This window comes from Ixodes scapularis, unplaced genomic scaffold (genome assembly GCF_016920785.2).
Source record: "Ixodes scapularis isolate PalLabHiFi unplaced genomic scaffold, ASM1692078v2 PGA_scaffold13__105_contigs__length_92229423, whole genome shotgun sequence".
Lineage (NCBI taxonomy): Eukaryota > Metazoa > Arthropoda > Arachnida > Ixodida > Ixodidae > Ixodes > Ixodes scapularis.
In genome coordinates this window covers 87128853-87150539 of record NW_024609839.1, presented here as the reverse complement: position 1 = coordinate 87150539, position 21687 = coordinate 87128853, and the positions used below count along the sequence as shown (strand labels likewise).

The window sequence follows — 21687 nt, the reverse complement described above, 5'->3', positions numbered from 1 at the left end:
ACTGAATTACACGATTTTGTTTAACGGGTAACATGGTGCAAAGTTTTCAGATTTACCTCCTTCTCTTGTTGGTAAGCGTAACACTGAGTAAATGTTCGCTGTACGGCGCTCAGAGATGATGGGACCAATCAAGCAGCATAAAAAGTGCAAGTCATTAGGCATTTTTTGTTTATGACTGGTTGAGCGATGTAAGGACACGTAGAGAAACATGACAAACACCATTGCGGTGCGATTTCGGTGATCTCTGATTAATCCGATCAGCTCGTAGCGACAGCCGCATCTAAATTTAAGGTGAATAGAAGTATAAACCTGCTTTGTGTGGCCCTTCATAAATCATCTTTTAACTTGCTTCTTCGGTGAGCGATCACGAGGCTTGGCCATTTTTATACAGTGAGCGAACAATTTCGAAATAAATAATCTGGTTAAACCGATTCGCTTATTGGGTTGGCTAAAGGAAGGAAATTCCGCCACTGTCACAACAGTTAAAACTTTGATACTTCTAGCATGCCATATGCCCCACACTAGCGATGGTCAGCGCAGTCATAGTGATAACAGCTTTACGACTGAACAATCTTTAAACTACTTCAACGCCAAGGGATTTTATAAGCATGAATAGTAGTACTAGTAAAATTTGAATTAAATAGTATCCTAGGCATTCATTTAAATTCAATCGTCCTCAAAGATCTTTAACTAAAGAGTCTCTGTTTTCCTGGCGATAGAACACACTTCCTGGTGCTAGGGCCTTGATGAGGAAGAAGTCTTCTACACTCCGAGTAAAAATATTTAGCTATATTTTGCTTAGATAAACATTAGACAGTAGTAGTGTATTCCCCAGTATAACCAAAACTACACCTAACTCTTAAAATGTTATAATGAATGCGGAAGTTTTTTTTATCACAGATGTATGTTCAGAACTATTATACCTAATGCCCTAAATAGACCGAGCAACGAGAATATGTCTACAAGATTTTTCGCAATGATTGAAAGCTAAAACATTGACTTCGTATACCCCTTCAATTAAGAAAGCACGGCGTCTCTAAACAAAAAAAAAGTCCAAACTCAGTACTCAATAAAACGCGCCATTCCGAGCATACTATTAAACTTCCGTCTTGAACTGTAAAAGTAATCAGCTAACACAACTCGTTGTTTTTAATTTTAAGCGGAGGCGATGTCTCCGTTCAGCGTTCAAATATTAATTTCAGTTTGTTTTCTTTTCAATAGGTTCCCATCCAACAAGGTAAGTACACACAATTTAGCCACTCACTTCACAAATATGTTATTGTTTGTGAGAGTCACACAAGTAGTCATGAACCTGCCTATTTATTGCAGAGTAATATGAGGAGAGATTTTTTTATAAAAATCTATTAGCTTGGCTGAAGGACTACCTGAGCGAACGAAAGCAATGTGGGGGACTAAAGGTGAAAAATCCGAATATGTAGGTATCACTTCGGGTGTCCCCCAGGGTGCTGTCTTGGGCCCTCTGCTGTTCCTGGTATATATTAACGATACCATCAAAGAAATTCAATCATATATAGGACTATTCGCAGATGACTGCATTTTTATAGGGTAATTAGGCATGTGAACGATATCAATCTCTTAACCACAGATAAGAACCAAATTTTTGAACGGTGGTTTAGTTGGAGGATGTATCTAAACGTTAAGAAGTGTGTGCAAGTGAGATTTATAAAGAAATATGCCCAATTTTATCTACCTCTATAGTAAATATTGAAATAATTAAAACCGAATCAAATGTAAAGTACTTGGTGTTATGCTGTCTACTGATTTAGCGTGGAAATCGCATGTAGATACGATAGCTCTAAAAGCAGTAGGTATTATTAATTTTACAAGACAAAATTTCCGATAGGGATCAAGCAAAATTCATGAAACGTTGTATATTACTTTTGTTCACCCATGCATAGAGCACGCGGCAATAGTCTGGGACAATCATCTAATAGATAAACTTTAAAAAGTTCAAAACCAGTGTGCTAGATGTATTCTGAATAATTATCAACTTGGAGCAAGCGTCACCAGTGTGAAAGCAACCCTAAATTGTCTATCAATTAGCTAACGAGGAAAATATTTTAGCCTAAAATGTCTTGATAATATATGTCGCAATCGCCTCCAAATCAGTAGAGACACATTTCTGCGTGATCCTTTTTATATATCGGGAAGAGCAGACAACCAAAAGAATATCCGACACTACTCTTGTCGTACTGACATTTTTGCCTTTTCGTTCTCTCCAAAAACAATCGAAGAACAAAACAAATTGCTGAAGGATGTATTTTCGCCTTTTTTGAAAATGGTGTTTAATTATTTTCTTTTACTCCTTCAGTATGAAGTGAGCTTTGCCTGATTTTTCTTTTAGTTTTTATTTGTGCTAAATTAAAAAAAAAAAGATGTGTCTGATAGATTTGACAAGAAAAGTTCTGTACATAACGTACCCTGCAATCATGCCAAAACGGCGAAGCAGGTTTCCAGGTAAATGATAACATTAATATAAAAAAAACTTTTGTTAACGAACTGCATTTTTTTTTTTTTTTGCGTTGCCCGCCTTTGCTTTATTAATTCCAACCCATTTTTGCTGAAGAATGTTTTCTTAGAAGTTCTATCCCATGAGTTCCTTCTCTCCATTCGACTCGTAAATTACAAGTGTTGATTCATTTGTTTCCAACTCACGGTGAAACCATTTACAGACACTTCCCAAACACGCATGTAAAAAATGCTTTACTGTGTAGTTTGAACCACTCTACAAGCTTCTGAATAGCAACTTATACAGGCCTATGTTTTACCAAACCCAATTTACAAGTTTCTAATGATCAAGAATAAATAATAGCGGCTCGAGATATGGCTTTTTGACTCAAACTTAAGAAGCTCCGAGTGACAGCGTGCTCTAATATTTCGGTGAGGTCATGATCGGTATGTGAAATGTAAATGTAGTTCGTAAACAATACTGTAATAAAGAATACGCGTTGCGATGCTAATGTACATTTTTTCCGATTATTCAATTGGATGTGCCTTCCAAAGCAGTTTACATGCCCAATGCAGAGCAGAAGCGATAAGAAGTGAGCTTTTTTTCGACTTGGATGTAACACATTAACAAGAATAAAAGCTCTGCTCGGTCACGTTGCTACATCTGTTCAGCGAAACTGCTTCATCAATACATTGATATAAGTTCGTGAATATATTTGCACATGGCATAGTTTTAGTATTTTATATATTCCAGATATAATTATAATTTTAACGCAGTTGCATCTTCACTAGCGCCGTAAAAATATGCCGCAAACAAAAACAGAAAGAAAAAGCGAAAAATGTTCTTCTATTCTGAGCTTTAGCTTTTACTACTTGCAAAAAAAAAAAAAGAGAGAGGAACGAGATTCATCCGGAAAGGGTTTGTCGAATAACTTTTAGTCGAGTTCATTTTGCTTCCAAACGAGGGTTTTACTGGGATAGGAATAAATCTTTGGTGTTGACGTCTAAGACGTGGTATTCAGGCCGTGATTCAATAGACCATTCTGGTGAAGCGTCGGATTCTGATACTCAGGTTCTTAATCACGTTGTATCGAGACGCCATAAAAGAAATATTTTCTGAGAGACTTGTGTAGTCCTTGCTTATGTACTCCGCAAACTAGACATCGTTTTTTTTTTGTGGCAGCCGAAGATGTGACACAAAAACACTTATTCATCTTTCCAAAACCTCAGTTTGTTTTGCTGTCTTTTTTGCAAAGCTCCGGTTGTCACTTCTAGAGTTAATAGGGATTTTTTCCAAGTTCTACCTAAATTTACATACCATTTTGTTTTGAATCTAAGATCAAACTTTCGCGCATGTAACGTCCTCAGAACTCTTGGGCGACTGAAGTTTAATTGCACACTCTTAGACAGAAAGTTAGTAACTGCAGAATTTGCTACCTTTTTTTTTACTGTTACTATCTTTTTACTACTAATTACTACCTCAAATGCGCGGTAGGTAGTAAAAAGTTAGTAATGCAGAAGTGTACCTTTTCTTGACCATTACTATATTTTTACTATGTATTTACTACCTGAAACGCGCGACAGCTAGTAACTGCACGTGCTATACGGGGAAGCGAGAACATGACAGATGGGTACCTAGAGCGACGTTGCTTCACAGACTAGAAAAAAATTACTTTGTGTACCGTTCCCCCTTGGTAAGAGATACCATTCTTGGAATGTATAGCAACAAGCTTCAAAAACAATTTTGCTGCAAAACCAGCACCACATTTGTAACATCCCTCACTGACTAGGTGATAGCTAACCAGCCGACTTCTTCCGAATGGTCAGCATGAAAGACGCATGGGTAGCCTTTGGGGGCAGCGACTGAGCGTGTTTCGCGTGTCTGCTGTAACGTACATGACATACGTGACAACCAGTTTCTAGCTTTTACCTAGTAAACACTACAAGCTCTAAATTGTTAACAAACCATCTTTATCTTTCTTTTTTTTTAGGTTGCGGTCATTTTTTTGATATTCAAGATGTGATCTATGAATTCCTCGTGACAGAGTGCTCTAATGATGAAAGGTTGTCAACTTTTGATATCGAAGGAGACAAGAAAACCCGAGGTGACACCAAAAAGCTTGCAGAGTATGTTATGCTATGTTTTTGGCCTGAATAAAAACACAGCTAAGCTACAGTCACTAGAAATTGAAAGCACGTGCTTACCAAGAATGCTATCTAGCCAACAGTCGCTATTTAGCATTACTTACTTTCCATGTTTCCCGATATGTGATCTTGTGCTGCATTCACAATGATTGCCTCTCTCTTGTCGTTTGCTTATTTGCTCATGATTCAAAGCAAAGGGCAGAACCCACAAAGTGCTGGTATCAATTATTCTTATCTACTACTAGTATACAGAAGTAGAGCGAAATAGCTCACCGCAGGAGACGTCGTTTGTCTTCAAACAAAGCAAGGCAAGAAAAAAGACATGGAAACACCGGTCAAACATTATAATTGCCCACTGCTTTTTAATCCAGGTTCGCCCTGTTTTTTTTTCGGCTTTTCATCAATTAACCGGTTTATTTTTAAGGAATGGTATAAAATTTTAAATAAAAATCAGAACTGCATTTTTCGAAACACTACACCAATCATAAGCTACTTACGAGCTAGTTATTAGTGTTTACTTCTAACTAAATCCTACCCTTAGAATGAGGCCCTATCGTTTGGTGACCTCATAGCGTGTCACTCTATTTGTCTATGTTTTTATATGTATTTATTTTTATTTTACGTTTAATTAGTTTTTGATTTTTTTCTTTATATTATTCTTTCTTGCCTGTACCACGCAAGTCTGTAAGCCCATTTCGACGGTTCTTGTACTGTGGTCCAACTCCCAGGAAGCCCTGGACATGAAATCGATGTCTATTACCTCAAAACGCAAATCGTCGGTCTGTAATCAGTTCAACATGTCATGACCGCAATAGCCGCTGTGGTTTAAAGAGACACTGAACCGATCTCTCGGGTGAATACTTTTCGTCGTAAGGGCCAAAAGTATTCTGCACTTGTCAGGGCTAATAAATATTGTCCTTGGAATTTGGCGAAAATTTGACCTAAAGTTTGCCTTTCATACAGGTGTTTTCGTCCACGTCTGCGCGGGAAATCGTGTAATTTTTACTTTCCTTTGCTTCAAAATTTCACCGAATAACCCGTTAAAAAATTAATCGCGTATAAAAAATTAATTGATTAATCGGTAGGTTAATCCATCAATTGCCCATACCCACTCTCAACGTATTGACACGTTAACGATGTTATCATAAAAAAAGCAACTTGTTTGCTCATTTTGCGATTGCTTTAACTGCGCAAGAGGACCAACCTTCTCTCGTATGACGGGAAGCCATGGCTATGCTACCAAATGTATCCCATTACAATGTGATCTTATTCTTTCTCAATGCAGACACCCCCCTGTGGAGTTCGACGTCGGCCCGGTGACGTACGGTACCGCTAAAGTACAATCGCTAGAGTTGTCTGCAGTGTATGTCCAGACTTTTCACAACAACCAGTCTGACGTGTTGGGCAGGGCTCAAATATCGGAGCAAATAGAACACGAAGACGAGTACATGTGGACCGTCACCAGTGGAGCAGATTTATCTGTCAAGGTCAAGTTCAGCGTGTCGGTTCCACTAGTATACAGTTTCAGCTCAGAACTTTCAACAACATTGAAGACAAGTTCTGGATCCACCACGGTCGAAACACGCACTACGCGACAATGGATTAAACAAGATGTAGCAATACCCCCTGGAGCCACCATTGAAGCCAAGTGGCTTGTCAACAAGGCGCAAGTGGTGCGTAAAATTTAACATTTTTCAAATATCACCCGTCTAGAAGTTACAGCGCAAACACACTCTTTGTATTGCTGCATCGTCTATTGAATCACCTCTATACGACGTTATGTAAAAACCCGGCACGGCGGTATTTTCCTTTCACAAAGCGCAGAATAGAAAATATTTAAATAATTACTTTCCTTTCGAAATTATTTGCTTCTTTTATTATAAAAAACAGGCCGCCGGATGGCCGAACAAAACATGCTTCCGTGAAATTCTGTCAAAGAAATAAGCATTGTAGAAAATCAGTCGTCCGTGTTGAGTCCCAATATCACTCTATTCTTTTGTTCATGTCCAGCCCATTGAGTGGCACATCAAAAGAACCTAAACACGAAACTGATGGCGCTACACCGCCGTCTCCTTCCGCACAATAATATCCGTCTGCTATTGTCACCGAATATAAATAGACGCAAACGCGAATCTGGCGTCTAAAGCCAGCAATAGTGGACGACACTTCTCGATGGCTGTCTACCATCAACGCGTCAACGCTAGCTTGGGGCTCTAAGCTAGGCTTCCACGAATGCTCAGCTAAAAAAGAAAAAAGTAGTATAATCTCAGGTCAGATCTTGCACTAAGCCTCGTCGGAACCACCAAGGGTTCCGACGAGGCTTACACGATCAAAAATAAAAACAGCGCCACAGTACGGACAGTGTAAAAAGAGACTTGCAGACACGGTTGGTAGCGTGTCCGGATGTGACGTCAGGCGTAAGAGTTCTATGCTTTAACATATCTTGGAAAGGGGCAACTGAAGGCTATCGTTCGTGTCTCATACGTCGCTACTCAGGTCACCCAAGACTACACCTTAACCGCTTTTAAGTAACTCCTACAGCCGGGGTCACAACGCGTATACATCATACAAAAGACAGTCTCCATGCAGATTCGAAAGAGGGTCACCACGAGATCTGTGCTTCGAATGCCGCATGTCAGTGAGTTCAAGGAGGAAGCTTGGCACGCGGCATTGGAATCATGGGGATTTGGTGGAGTGTCGTGTTTGGCAGACTGTCTTTTGTATGATATGTGAGTAGTGTGAGCCCGGCTTATTATAGTAAGAACCGCAATTCTGACTGTTGTTTTGCTCATTAGGTGCTCAGTTACCCAATATCCCTGTTGAAGCTCCACGAGTCATTTGAAGATAAACCTATAAACGGATTAACGCTCCTTATTGTTGAAAAGTTAGAATCAAGCAAATTTGAATTCCACGGCTCTTTCACCGCGGTTCTTAAACTGATGTTTCTATCAAGATTGGCTCACATCATAACAGTCTTTTCTTAATTTTATTTTTAGGAGGTGCCATGGGTATCAAACATTTCCATGAAGGGATACATCGCAGCGTTGTTTGAATCACCCAATGCCTTAACATGGAAGTACTTCAATGTGACCAAGATTAAACATGATCAATTATTAAACGACGGAGATTCCGTCATATTCCAGGCAAAGGGGCTGTTTAAAGCAAACGTAGCTCAGAGCTACCACCTTTCCACCACCGAGAGAGAATTAACGCCTCACACTGCGAGCTTGGCTAAATATATTTTGGTGGAATAGAGTTCGTAAATTATAACCGAGTCAATTGAACAACCTCTTGAAGAAATAAAGAACTGAACAAAGCAGTTCCAATCATTACGTATTTGGCGAATGAAGAATAAAAACCGTCCCATAAACATATAAGTAAACCTTTGGCCCCCATTTTCTGAGTTATATCCTACGGCACGCCATCATCTTCATCTACTGCATAGTACATACAGGGTTATTTTCTAAGAACGACACTACTTCAGAAAAAAAAAAGCTGTGAAATATACTTTTATGCAGTTTGCGGAGGTGAGTTATAACTTATACGGACTGTGGGGCATCGTATATGGGGCTTAACATAACGGCTAACTAAGTAAAATATGTTATTTAAATTTTTAGGTAGTGAAAATAGGCATCTGGTTTCAATTTGAAACTTTCTAAGCATCATCCAAAACAACCAAATAAATATTGTTTTATAAATACTTTAAGTGCGTAGGAAGCGTAGTAGTGCGAAAGAAATCAAAGGTCAAATTAGTCGATGTTTATGCAGCAAGAGGTTAGTCTGCCAGAACATGGCGACATTGTTACCCACTGTAGATAAGCAATTTAGCCAGTGCAGTACAACTGCTATAAAGGTAACACTCGTACAACAGGAGCAAACGTGTGAATATATCAGGTCGAGCTTTAGATTTATACTTGAATGGCTCTGAATGAATTTTAGAATTTTACTATGTAATGGTTCTGTATAATTTTGTATAAGTGTAATCATCAGTAGTAATATTTAGTAGTACAATATGTTTATTTACGTAATAAATTTATCGTGCTCTACTTTGCCCTCTGAATGAAGAAGTAATGGCGAAAGGAGGTGGTCTACACTAAAACACCGTTGGTAGTCAGCTTTTTGTCTTCTAAGGTTTTTTTCTTTCTCTGCGTACAAGTATAATTGGAGAGTTCAAACTGATATATTTACAAGCATGTACCAACACGCACAACTCTTAACCCTTAAACAGAAGTAAGGATGCCGGTGCGGTAAGGGGCAGCGCGATTTGTCCGTGCTTTATCATAGCCCCAGTCTTGTACCTGTTTGACAGGAAGCTCGCTTTTATTTACCATCTGAAAGAGCTAAAACAGTAGTGCCTGAGGTCATCCTATAATCTTAAACCCCTTTCAGGTATGTCACTGGGCTCAGAGAGACGATGCCTGTTACGCTTGTGTAACTCGTTGGTCCAGTCCCCTGTTTCGGCGAGGTCCTCTACTTTCAAAATGTTAGATCCAGTTCACCACTTTCGTTTGCGTCTTACGACGGGTGCATTTCGCACATCCCCTATTCTGAGCTTGTGTGGTGACAAGAAGCAGACGCCCCTTGAAAAGCGCCGCCAGTACCTCTGTTTCATCTATGTATAATATATCTACTTCGATCCGAAACACCCTTCTTAAGGTCCGTTCACACTTTTGCAACCGAGTACGACCGAGAGAGACCAGACCGGTTTTTAAGCCTCTTGTGGCGTCTTAGGACCAGCTCCGCTGCAGCACATCCGGTCCTAAGAGGTCGCAAGAGGGTTAAAAATTGGTAGGGTCTCTCCCGGTTGCAAGAGCGTGAACGGACCTTAACAGTGCTTTTTGCAAATACAGGTTTCGCAGACTATTTGGAAACAAGCCAAATATTGTGCAGCCTTTAAGCAGAAGGATATGGGGCTTGTTTTCAAAGGCTTGAAAGTCCTAACTCATCTTTTCATATTCCACTTTCCGATCTTACTCTTTTGAAACACGGTGCCTAGACTGCCCCGTTCGTTGAGGCACCAGTTTTTTTGTTTGTTTTTTTTGTGACTGGTCACTTGCAAAGTGTAGTAGGCGGGCTGTTTCTTCACGGGTCACCCAGCAAGAGTTTTTCTCCGTGCGGCAGACGTGTAGGAATTACACACAGTTCTATACTAGGGCTCTAAGTCATCGTTTTTTGTAGGCTCCGCTGTATATATTCCAGTTCCTAACGTAAAGCTGCACAATTTAGCACTCTGGCAATCATTTTACAGCAGAACCTTATGGTATTTTATTAACCGTTGAACATATAACGAACAGCAATACACTGAAAGGTATTTTTTTAATGTATTGGCAAAGTAATTTATTGGAAGATGCATTTATACTTGATACGAAAAATGTTGTGGCGATGCCATGTATGTCATAAAATAAATCCAACTCTTCCATCTGGAGAGGACATTAAATTCTTCTGGGTGCCCAGTCATATGCGCATTACAGGCAAAGAGGAGGCTGAAAAATTAGCTGCGTTGTCTACGAACTCGATAATAAGATCTTCGCCTTGCCCCACCACAACCTTAGACATCTGTTAAAAAGAGCAATTCATACAGCATGGCCGTTGAAGTGAGACACTCGCTCTAGCAACCACCTTCAGCTAATCGAGGCTACTTTGGGAATGTGGAATAGCTCATCTCATAGGGAACGTAATCTTGAGGTTATTTGTGTCGCTTGAGAATTGGTCATACTTGTCTGACACATTGGCACCTGCTTTGTGGGAGAATGTAAAACAGTGTAAGCATTGTGCAGAAGTCTTAACCAGAGTGTCGAACCGATATTTTTATCGGTTCGGTTCGGGTTCGGGTTCACGGCTTTCGGTTCAGTTCCGGGGCACAAAAAATAACGGTTCGAACCGGTTCGAACCGCTAAATTGAGAATATATTTTCCGCGTTGTTCTGTCAATAGGCACTATTTAGGCCGTGAAACTAACTATGGTAAACGACCTGATTTTTGCGAGGACCTAATTTTTGAGAATTTCGTGAATCGTCTACAATTCGCGAAAAATGGGTCCCGCGAACAATTTCGGTAAAATGTAAACACATTGGAATTTATATTAAGATTCCACCGCGTCGAGAAAATTACAACCCGCGAGTTATTCCACAACTTCAGCTTTGACCTAAACCGGGAAATATTGAGCCCACGAAAAATAAGTCGTTTACAGTATATAGTTTTTTTATCGTTTTTTCAATCCAGTTTTATTTTCAGATACCAAAATTATAAAATTCTGTTATTTATTTCTACACAAAAAGAAAAGAAAATCTACATTCACATACAATACGTCGTGTTTAGACGACTCAACATCCCTTCGTTTACCAGAGTCACATACAGTGTACCTGAATCGAAATGTTTTCGCGAAGTAAAGTAGGTTGCCTAAAATACCCGTGATTGGTACAACTTCGCATCGCAGTGTTGGAAGTTGAATCGTGGTTTTGCCCTTGAACTAAGGAATTAATTACAGTGAATAAAATCATGAAATGGGCCCCTCGTCGCCATACATATCATAAAATGTGTTTTACGGAATACGTTTCACAATATATATATGATGACGAGACGACTCAGCTTAAGGCAATATAATTTCCAAAATGTCACAAAAGTTTTAGGACAAGCCCTTTCCAGTCTATATTTTATAGAAACACTAAGCGACAATCGCAATGCTTGCTTTTCGAACCAGCATTGTTTGCTCTCAGCACCATGATGCGGTCGACGAATCATGCGAAAAGGAGTGGCTGAAATTGTTCACTCTAATCTATAAGCACCTTCGTACTGAGATCGAATCTGGCCTAAAACAGTGCTTACCCATGTGAACATTTTCTTCTATTGGATAAACTAGCATAGCCTGGATGTTGAGGTTTGTTCTTGACAAGGTTCCGGTCGATTTAATTTGCAAATAAGCATCACCCTCGCTAATTGACTTTTTTTTTAAATAGAACAAAGTGTTATTTCATGCTCTACTCAGTTTGGAAGCTACTTAATTGGACACTTTCTGACAGTTTGCGTGTGTAATCGTCATAGTTCCACCATTCGTCCCAGTGTATTTTGCTTTGGTTCGACCCGCAGACACGTAAAAGCTCTGTTTACCACATAAAAAACGCGATATTAAACTTTTATATATTTGAGAAGTTATATAGGCGTGAGGAACACATAGTTATTTAAATTAGCTTCAAAATAAAAAAAAAATATTTAAAGCATTGCCAAATCACCTATAACGTGTCTATAGAGGATAAAAGCGCCGAAAGCAGACCATCTTTCAGATAATTTGAAGGTGCATTTACTTATATATCTTTTAGGTGAGGGTCTTTTATTTATGCTGCCAAATCTTCAGACAGGAATTAAGTATATTTTTATTATCATCGATAAATTTGACTTTATGAAGTTCATATAACCGCCTGAGACCGACACGGAACGACGATACTTGAAAATACGCCAGCTGTTGAGTCTTCGGAAACGTGCTTTTGTTAGCTGTTTTGCAGTGTAAAACACTGGGTTGCAGGGTATGCCAAAAAAAGACTGTGGTCACATGATATATCGGAAGGCAAATACACGAAATGTGCATAAATAAGGAGATGACAGGTAATTTTTCTAAATAATCCCTTAAACAACGCTTTACTGCAAAAAGAGATGCATAGATATGCATAAAATGATATTCCCAATTAAACATAAATTGCACGCAGGGCAAACGAAGAGTCTTAGGATCCTAATATAAATCTTTTTTGGGAATCAGCTTGCCTCAGTTAAAAACGTCGCGAGATACTGCCTCGGGAGGCTAATGTTATATTAGGTTTTAGGTGCACTTGTTTTGGGGCCTTACTTCACGACTGTGTTCTTTATCAGTCAGGCGCTCTAACCTTTCATTAGGCTGCCGTATACCATCGCGAGACTGCTATAAATACTACACAACTTTACAACCTTGGACGTCTACTGCTAGTGTTGCGAACGTCGCACTTCACCAGAAAGCTGAAGTATTTAACATGGTTTGCACGTGACATCATCGCTCTTTATGCTGGTTTTCATTGCGAGTTGTTCTTGCTGAGAAAATCAAATCCGGTGGGGCAAAAAGCACGCTGCAAAAGGTTCGCGCTCAGTGCAAGCTATGTATTTGAGAGGAACACATATTTCTTGTTGGTGCATCGTCGTTAGGCACGCCGCGAGTATCTGGCACGACGAAAACGTGCTTTCTAGCAAGAGTGTTTTTACAAAAAAACTCTTGATTTAACCAATAGAAGGTCAACACGATATAGCTTGAAGGAAATATTAATAGACAATAGAAATGTATCTGGAAAAGAACTAGCAGACGAAATGAATCGGCATTTTATTGACGTAGGCAAGTACATGGGGAATAGTGTCAGCACAGATAACAGTGTGTCCACGATGAATCAGATGCAGTCTATCATGCTAATTCCAACTACGTCAAATGAAGTGCAAAGAATAATTAGAAACTTAAAAAATGATGTGGCCGCTGGAGATGATGGAATAAAATCTTTACCTATAAAACAGACCGCGTGCATTATAAGTCCCATTTTGTCCCATATAATAAATATGATGCTAGAGTCTGGTGATTTTCCCGAAGAATTAAAAATAGCCAAAGTAATTCCTGTGTATAAGGGAGGAGGAGAGGAAAATATTAGTAATTATAGGCCGATCTCGGTTCTTCCAGTATTTTCAAAGATTTTTGAGCGCATTATCAATGACAGGCTAACGAGTTTTTTTCAGAAGCACCAAACAATAACGCAGGCTCAATACGGTTTTCAGAAAAATAGGTCTGCGAACAAGCACTAATTGATATAAAGGAAAAAATTGTTGAAAATATTGAAAACAAATTATTGACTCTTGGAGTTTTTTTGGACTTACAAAGAGCGTTTGATACTGTGCAGCACAATATTCTATTGAAAAAACTTGAAATCTACGGTGTACGAGGAGTTGCACTAAGACTAATAAAAATGTATCTTTCAGATCGTTATCAATATGTATCTATAAATGACCATTCATCTAATAAATTGAAAATACGACATGGTGTTCCTCAAGGCTCTATTTTAGGCCCTCTGTTATTTCTCGTCTACATTAATGACATTACGACAATACCAGGTTCCCCTGAACTAATAATGTATGCCGACGACACAAATATATTCTTTGCTGGTGCGACGAAAAAGTGCGTCGAAAAGTTGGCTAATGAATACCTTTCAAAATTATCAATATGGTTGCAAATAAATCGTCTACAATTAAATACAAAAAAAACTAAGTACATCATTTTTAAACCAGCAAATAAGCAAGACTATAGTTCCATTAAAGTAATATACGAAGGCACAACATTGCAGCAGGTAGCAGAACAAAAATTTTTGGGCGTCTGGTTTGCTGAGGATCTATCATGGAATTGCCATGTAAACAAACTAAAGGCTGATTTATCCCGGGTAACAGGATGCATTTATAGAATACAAAATTTGATACCGACCTGGTTAAAACACACAATGTATTATTCCTTATTCTACTCCAAAATTTGTTATGGTATTCTGGTCAGGGGAACGACGACGGCGGCGAATGATAATAAAATTATCCTTTTGCAAAAAAAAAATCTTACGAATGTGTGAAAATTATAAAGGGGATGCCAGAAATTTAAGAACACAACCACTCTTCATCAAATATAATATTCTTAAGGCAGATCAAATATATTACTTCAAACTTTTACTGTGGATACATAAAAATCGACTTTACACCACACCAGCGAACAGCCTTAGTGCATATCCGATTAGAAATCCGAAGCGAAGGATGCCGGCCATAAGAACAACTATGGTCAACAAACTTTCATTTTTCAAACAACTAAAACTCTAAATAGAACGGACTTCAACATTAACTTTAACAACACGTTACCTGGTTTTAAAAGGGATTGTAGAAGTTTCCTGGTTGGCAGTGAAATCGCATTCTCATTTGGATAGTGTATTTCACCAAGAATACAATCACTAGATATAGCTAATTTCAAAGATTTGTTTTCATTGTATTCCTTCATGAGAACTTGCTTGTGATGCTGGTATGTCGGAGGAGCACAAGATTGCATTCTAGTTTTTTGTTGTTACTGTTTGTTGTTACTGTTTTTGGTTTCTTACGACCAACACTCGTTTATAGAGTTTTTTTTTTAGCAAATGAATATAGTGTCTATTCTTCTTGTTTCTTTGACTTGTTTCTCTTGTTTTATTTTAACTGTATGATGTTTTTGTAGAATCTGTTATTATGTAACTACTTTGAGCTGCTGGACTTTAGGGGGCAGAGGCTTTGTCAGGCATCACGCCTTTATCTCTGCCCCCTACGCGGCAAACCCGCGAAACAAATAAAGAAAAAAATAAAAGTTACACCAACTACCCATCTTTCACTATCGTTTCAAGGCCACACTTTCTGGTCTGCGCTGAAAATGCGGGGCAGAGGAACCTTTACGACACAGTATGCTTTAAACCTACCCCCCCCCCCCCCTCCCCACTCCCTTTTCTTTTTTAGTTGCTCCTCAAGATATTTTTTATTCCTCAGGGATTGCCTGCTCCGTATTGAGTGGCGTTCATTCGACAATTATATTTGTGTCACTTGTTAACAGTAATTCTTCCCTGCTTTTACTTTGCACCAAACTGTGAAGTTTAAACAAAATACAGGGCGGTCGAAACTTGGAGAACTTGAGAACGACACTTGTGTGAGACTTAGAGCGGCTGCCAACGGTCGGCTATCCCCCTGAGGTTACTAGGATCTTTCTTTTCAGGTATCCCTCCCGTACACACTAATAGTTTTATGTAACGTCGGACTAATACGTCACATTTAGACCCTTTAACACTTCTATTCTCGGGACAACTTTCTGAGGCAGTTCAGCAACAACGAAAACATGTTTGGGAGCCTCAATGGTGTGTATACATGTAAAATGGGTCGTACAGCATTTTTTTACCTTAAATTGAATAAATACCGCTAAGATGTAATCCCTGACGTTGATTAGCTGAAAAAAATGCATTAGTTTGCCCCTCCGAGAAATGGCAGACGCAGTCAAAAGAAAGAAATGAAACAGCTTTCCCCTCCTCAACTCGCAATTAGAACTATCAGCCACGTGATCCGATCCTAATATTTACACCGTCAGTGTTTATCATAGTCATACGCAGGGTTGGCAAAGCATAGAGCATGGGCTGATATTCAGATATAGTTTTAGTTGGGCTATAATGTCCGAGCCCCACTAAAACGACAAACAGAAACAAACGACAGCGGCAAGCCTTAAACCAGGATATTTCGCGATTTGACAGGCTTTGTAGAATAAAGAAGGCTATGCTCAAACACGAGCGTCATGCACACGAGGGTACCACTTGCAGGCCTGTAAACACTCGTGCTAACTTCACGAGCACCGAACACCTCAAAGCCGTAGAAAGGTACCATCGCGAGCATGCTGCATGTGTCTGAGGCTTGTCGCTGTCGTTTGTTTCTGTTTCTATAGCTCTAGTGGGACTCGGGCCTATTATAATCTTTGCGTTGAACACGAGACGTTACCCGAATGTTTGGCGATGCTGGTTGTCATGAACCAGAGCATTCGACTCGGGATCATGACAATCGGGTACATCATGGTGTCACGTGTCCCTCAGTGCGAAGTTGTGATGTCATGTGACGTCACGGTGTCAGCAACGTTAATAGATCTAGCGACGTCCTCAATTTGAATCGACTTAACGCGGTGAGCCACGTGACGTCACGGGGTCACGTGATGTGACATTACTTGACAGCATGTCTTGACATCATGACGTCACGTGACGATGTGACACATGGCTAATCATAGTGCCAATAAGAAAGCGCCGCAAAAAAACAGGATTTATTATACATTGCAATTCTGTATATGACGATTTGATCAATACGTAGAGGAATACACGTGCCAATTTTTTATTCCCAAATATTAAATTTGTAATACTAACAAAAAACAAAAATACCGTGAACCATTTTGAACCGGTTACCGTTATATTTTTTTCCGGTTCAGTTCCGGTTCAGTTCCAAGATTGCGGCGAAGATTTCGGTTCGGTTCAGTTCCGGTTCGGCTAAAAATAACGGTTCAGTTCCGGTTTTCGGTTCGGTTCGGTTCCGGTTCGACACCCTGGTCTTAACGACTAGGCGCATCTTATGGCGCTGTCGTATTTATCGCCACATACTTCGGTCATGCTTCCCTGAACCTTTCAGATCGGTGGCTCCGTGGCGAGAGCGCCAGTCTACGAATCCCCATGTGGTGGATTCGAATCCCGGCCGAAGAGCCCGCAATCTGACGGAGGCTTATTGCGGAGAAGGCGCCGTGTAACCGAGCTTTTGGTTGCACGTCAAAAGATACCCAGGTGGTAGAAATTAATTTTCAGTCCACGCAGATGCCCGTCGTTGGTTTGGCACGTAAAACCCCGAAATTTGACTTTGAACTTTTTAGAGGTCATCTTCCATTTTATCCTTTGTTTTTACTTAGCAATCACCTACTAATACCGTTTATCCGCATTCTGAACTTTTTAAAGAGAGCTGGCTGTTTGTACCAGTTATAAGTGGTATAACATTTTAAAATTAGCTGGTTGTTTATACCAGTTATAGCACAGCATTGACTTAGCTTCAGTTTCTTTTCTTCTAATTAAATTTTTTTTTTGCCTGAAAAATTCAATTTGACGTATTATGGCCTTCCTTGCTGTACGCCATAAAAATCCTAATAATGAATCAATCAAATTTCCTAGTTTTTTACCAAAAAACTCATAAAAGTGGTCGGTCTAAAAATATATGTTCAAAGGTTATATAAAGTGTAGAGTTTATAAAACAAACAAACAAAATTATAAGACAGTTATTTGTAAAAGCGAAAACACAATTTGTTTAAATTTTGTTAATTTTCAGTATTGAAATTCTTGCAAAACATGCAGTCTCTTACGCGAAAACCAAGAAGTATAAGGTCCAGAACTACATACTTTACGCCCATAGGTAGCCTCTCACGAAGACATCTAACGACCAAAGTCTAAAATATTTTTTTCTAAACGCGAGATAGATATATTTTAACATTTTTACGCAAGGAAATTGATGATACGTGGCGTTTCAACCTGTTCAGGTGCGCACGGATGCTCTTGTTCGTTGTCTACATCTACTTCTTAGCGGGGACACTAACAACGGTACCATTAAAGACTGAGCATTCCATAAAACGTGTTTAGTTTGGGTAGGTCGGAAACACGCCGGAGCTTTAAGTTTCAAGTTATAAAGTATCATATTATTAAACTAACTATAATACTGAAACTGCGCCTATTTAATTTTACCCACGAAAGAATAAACAAATAAGTTTCATTTTTGAAGTTTGTTTCAGTCTGTTTCATTCTTGCTTGTTGGTAGTTGAACGATGCCGTGTCCTGCGCTCCGTTGTTTTTGTTTATTATTCCGGCATACAGCACAGAAATATAGTGATGGACTCTCTGCTTAAGTTCATTCGAGAAGCCGGTACCCGGCACTATTTTTAAACATTTCATCCTCATTGTATTCCCCATCTCTCACCCCTTATCTTCCCCACAAATGACGTAGGGTCAAGGTGGTGGAAAAATCATTGAAATACGTCTTAAAGAAACAAATGTTATTCCGTGTGCTAAATTCTACCTTATAAACACGCAAAGATTTTTTTATTCGAAAGAGCTAATCCTTCATAATTTGATTACAATATTTACAACTATATTATTCGCGACTCCAACTGTCTACAGGTGGCGCCACGCGTTTTACAAGATGGCGGTTATAGTGAGGGTCGGAGATGCGTGCTGGGTAAATCAGTTGCTGAGCGCTGTCTAGTGTGCTGGCTATAGTGAGAGACAGAAATTATTCCCGCTTATACGAGGGTGCTAGTGTGTTATGGGCAAAGGTCACATTTTTTATCCTAAAAACAAAAACGGTGTTTAGAGTAATATTTACGCCAGGAGGCACTTTTTTTATTCAGGAACGAAACCGAAACGAACTTCTACTTTGGATTAAATTTCTCGATATGGGTGTTAATTTCGGTTTTTCTCCCAACTTAAGATGTGTCCCACCGCGTAATTTTTTTCGCTTACAAATTTGCTCGAGGAAACTTTATTTTGTGGCATACATGACCAATCCAGGAACTTAATGTTTTGGAGAGTACAGTGTCCCTTTAAAGACAGGTTCTTCCGTAAACCTTAGACGTAACAGAATATTGTATTTGTTGAAACATTCAGCGCTGATATTTGCGTGCTCTTGCTGCCTTTTCTCACTCAGATCATTTTAATGTGAAATATGAGCTGCGAACCCTTTAATCGGGCCTGAAGCATATAGATGATTCATCGCTTTGGCATTATTTCCAGCAGAAGAATAACAAAATCAATCAAAATTTTACAAAATTTTCGCACGAGTGATGAGTTTATATGTTCACAAAAGGTATAAATGAAAAAACGCTTTTCTTAAAATTCTCAACTCGGAATCTGAGTCTGAGAACAAAACAGTGTTTTTATGGCAACGCGTGGCGCACAGGACTATATATAAAGATCCTATGTTTATGACGATGTCAGTTTTTCATACGCTTAAAAGAAAACAAAAGTAGACCTTTCCGTAAATACTGTGATTAAGTGGCAAATTTAGTGATTGCGGCGTTTATTGGGCTTTACATTACGGCAATTCGTATTAATATTCATACAATTAAGATATTTTATTAAGAGTTTTTCAAACTAATATAATTTCTTCCTTGTTATCTCATTTCAAACGCGCGCACAACTATGGCAATCCGAATTTGGCAAATCATTCATTTTCACTGGTGCTAAATGCAGCGTCCTTAGTTAACGACTTGGGAAATAAAAATAGCCTAAACCCAATTAAAACATTCAAGCTAGTCTAAGAAATCCACGTAAAATTATATTACACTGTGGGTAAAGCGTATGGATAAATATATAAAGCATATCAAAGTCGCGACTTTTGACTATCAGCAAAACTTCAAAATTCGCCTCCAATATTTCTGAACCAAACGCCCCAAAATACAAAAAAAAAATCAGATTTCGTTGTATTTTTTAATTAAAAAAACTACCCAAAACATTTTTTTTTTTTTTTAATTTTACGCGTTGTTTCTTTGCTTAATCTCAGTCTTTTCAGTTCAGAGGCGCGCACAACCGCTGGCACGTCTGCTCACTGCAGTAAGTTTCACTGGCGTTGGAAAGAAAATGAAGCAGTAGGGAAGTTTAGTATTGCTTACACAAGCGAACGCAAGCACTTTTTGTTTACGTTAGCGTTGCGTGTTCGACGGTGCAAGTGCGCGGAACCCAATATTGCAAATTGCTGTCTCGGATAGGCACATAGCAACTACGCACATATGCAGCGTGGAAAACGCAACTCTAACGCAAACGAACAGCACTTGCGTTTGTTTCTGTACGCAATACTGAAACCTTCTAGTAAGGTACAATCCCATACCGCCTCCAGCACTAAATTGGGACAGTGAAAAGTGTTGTCTGCATTAAGCAATGACTGTTGACGAGCCATGATCGCGAGCAGTTCCGCCGTGACCGCTGATCCGGAGAACCGGGGGACCCTCACTAGAGTGCTTCCCATTTCCGCCGCGAGAGGGCGAGCAACGAGCTGGAAGCGCGAATAGCTTCCTTGCCATCTGAGAATGTTCCGGTAGTGGTGATGGTGTCGGCTTGCGGAGATGCGTGCCGTTGACCGATGTCGGTGATCGTTCTCTCTTGTGCTGTGCCTCACTAGTGTGCGTGTGACGTCACTTTGTGTGTGACGTTATCGTCTTCTTTGTGGGCGCCATTTCACTGCTCGCCTCAAATTAATACATACGTATCTTTCTCTGTTTGTAAAGATCGGTAATCGTTTTAATAAAGTATATATTTATCGACTTCATGAATTTTTGTCATCCAAAACTTATTTTTTCTATATATAGAAGTCAGACAAGACTGTCCATGAATCGAAGTATACTCCGTTCACCCTTAAAAAAACACTGAAAAAAACAATTTGTTTAAACAATCAAGTTGGGACACGCGTGTCAAACAAATGTGTCGCGAAAAAAAAAAAATTTAGAGAAATATTTGCGGCGCGAGGCGCGATTTAGTCGATAGTCACTACTTTCCACTTGTTTTCTCTCGGCATTTCGGGCGCGTGGAGAAGTGGACCGGCGTGGCCATCACGTTGAGGCAGAAAGAGGGCATCGCCATTCCCTAACGTCGTGGACTTTGCGCTCAAAATTTAAAATAAATCTCGCGCCGTCAATATTGCTCTAAATTTTTTTCTTGCTCTTAAAATAAATTCTGGCACGCGTGGCCCAACAAGACTGTTTAAAAAAAATTGTTTTCTTTTCATGGGCCTTTTACGCTGAGACTGCAGATGAGCTACTGTCGAGATCTAACCCGCGCTCCTCGCTTTGATATTTGCCATAGCTTCCTCTACACTGAAAAGGCCAGACAGATCGCCACGAGAAGCGGCCGCCGAAATCGAAGAGTTAGAGCGGCAGACAACCGATGAGAGGGGAGCCAAATGACTGGCGCCCATGACTGGCGCCCCGCTGCGGCGAGACGCCAAAACACACTTCTCTTGAGCGATGGAATGTCGCTCCTGGTCCTCTCGTTCCTCGCGCTACAGCTTCTTTTCTCGTCGAGTTTGAAAACCATGTTTGGGGTCCTCGCCGTTGCAAAAGCTGAGCACTGACGACCAGGTTCCCGGAGAAATGCTCTGTGCTACCAGATCCTCGCGCTCCAATCTGCGACCGCGCACTGTATGACTCCGTCGTCAAACTGCCAGGCTTTCTGAGTATGGAGGAGGCTATGTATATGCGTATCTAGCGCGAGCGCTTGTTCTGCGGAGCAACGCTTCGAAGAAGCGACCTCGAGCACTCGTCCTTGTGGCACTGGCTACATTCTCAGCCTAAGGGTGAACGATGGATAGTCGAATTTCGTCGAATATCGCACCAAGTCCAAAGGTGTGCCGAACTAGGCGAACCCCTAGGTTCGACCAAGGTTCGCGACATTCCTGTACTCTGCCTCCCACCGCCGTCACTACCAACCGATAACCAATCAAGCTGCACAAAAAGTGCGTCGTCATGGCGCCCCTCGTC

The 21687-nt window shown here is 39.9% G+C and overlaps 2 protein-coding genes across 2 annotated transcripts in view; one reads left to right on the top strand and one right to left on the bottom strand.

Moving 5' to 3' along the window:
* Window positions 1-21687, bottom strand: part of LOC115322970 — a 77469-nt gene that overhangs the window by 11509 nt on the left and 44273 nt on the right. The window lies entirely within an intron of this gene.
* LOC120840711 (cytotoxin-like) lies at window positions 33-7868 on the top strand. Its single transcript, XM_040211346.1, has 5 exons — window positions 33-71; window positions 1222-1237; window positions 4461-4596; window positions 5900-6287; window positions 7611-7868. The coding sequence occupies exons 1-5, from the start codon at window positions 33-35 to the stop codon at window positions 7866-7868; spliced, it is 837 nt and encodes a 278-aa protein (XP_040067280.1).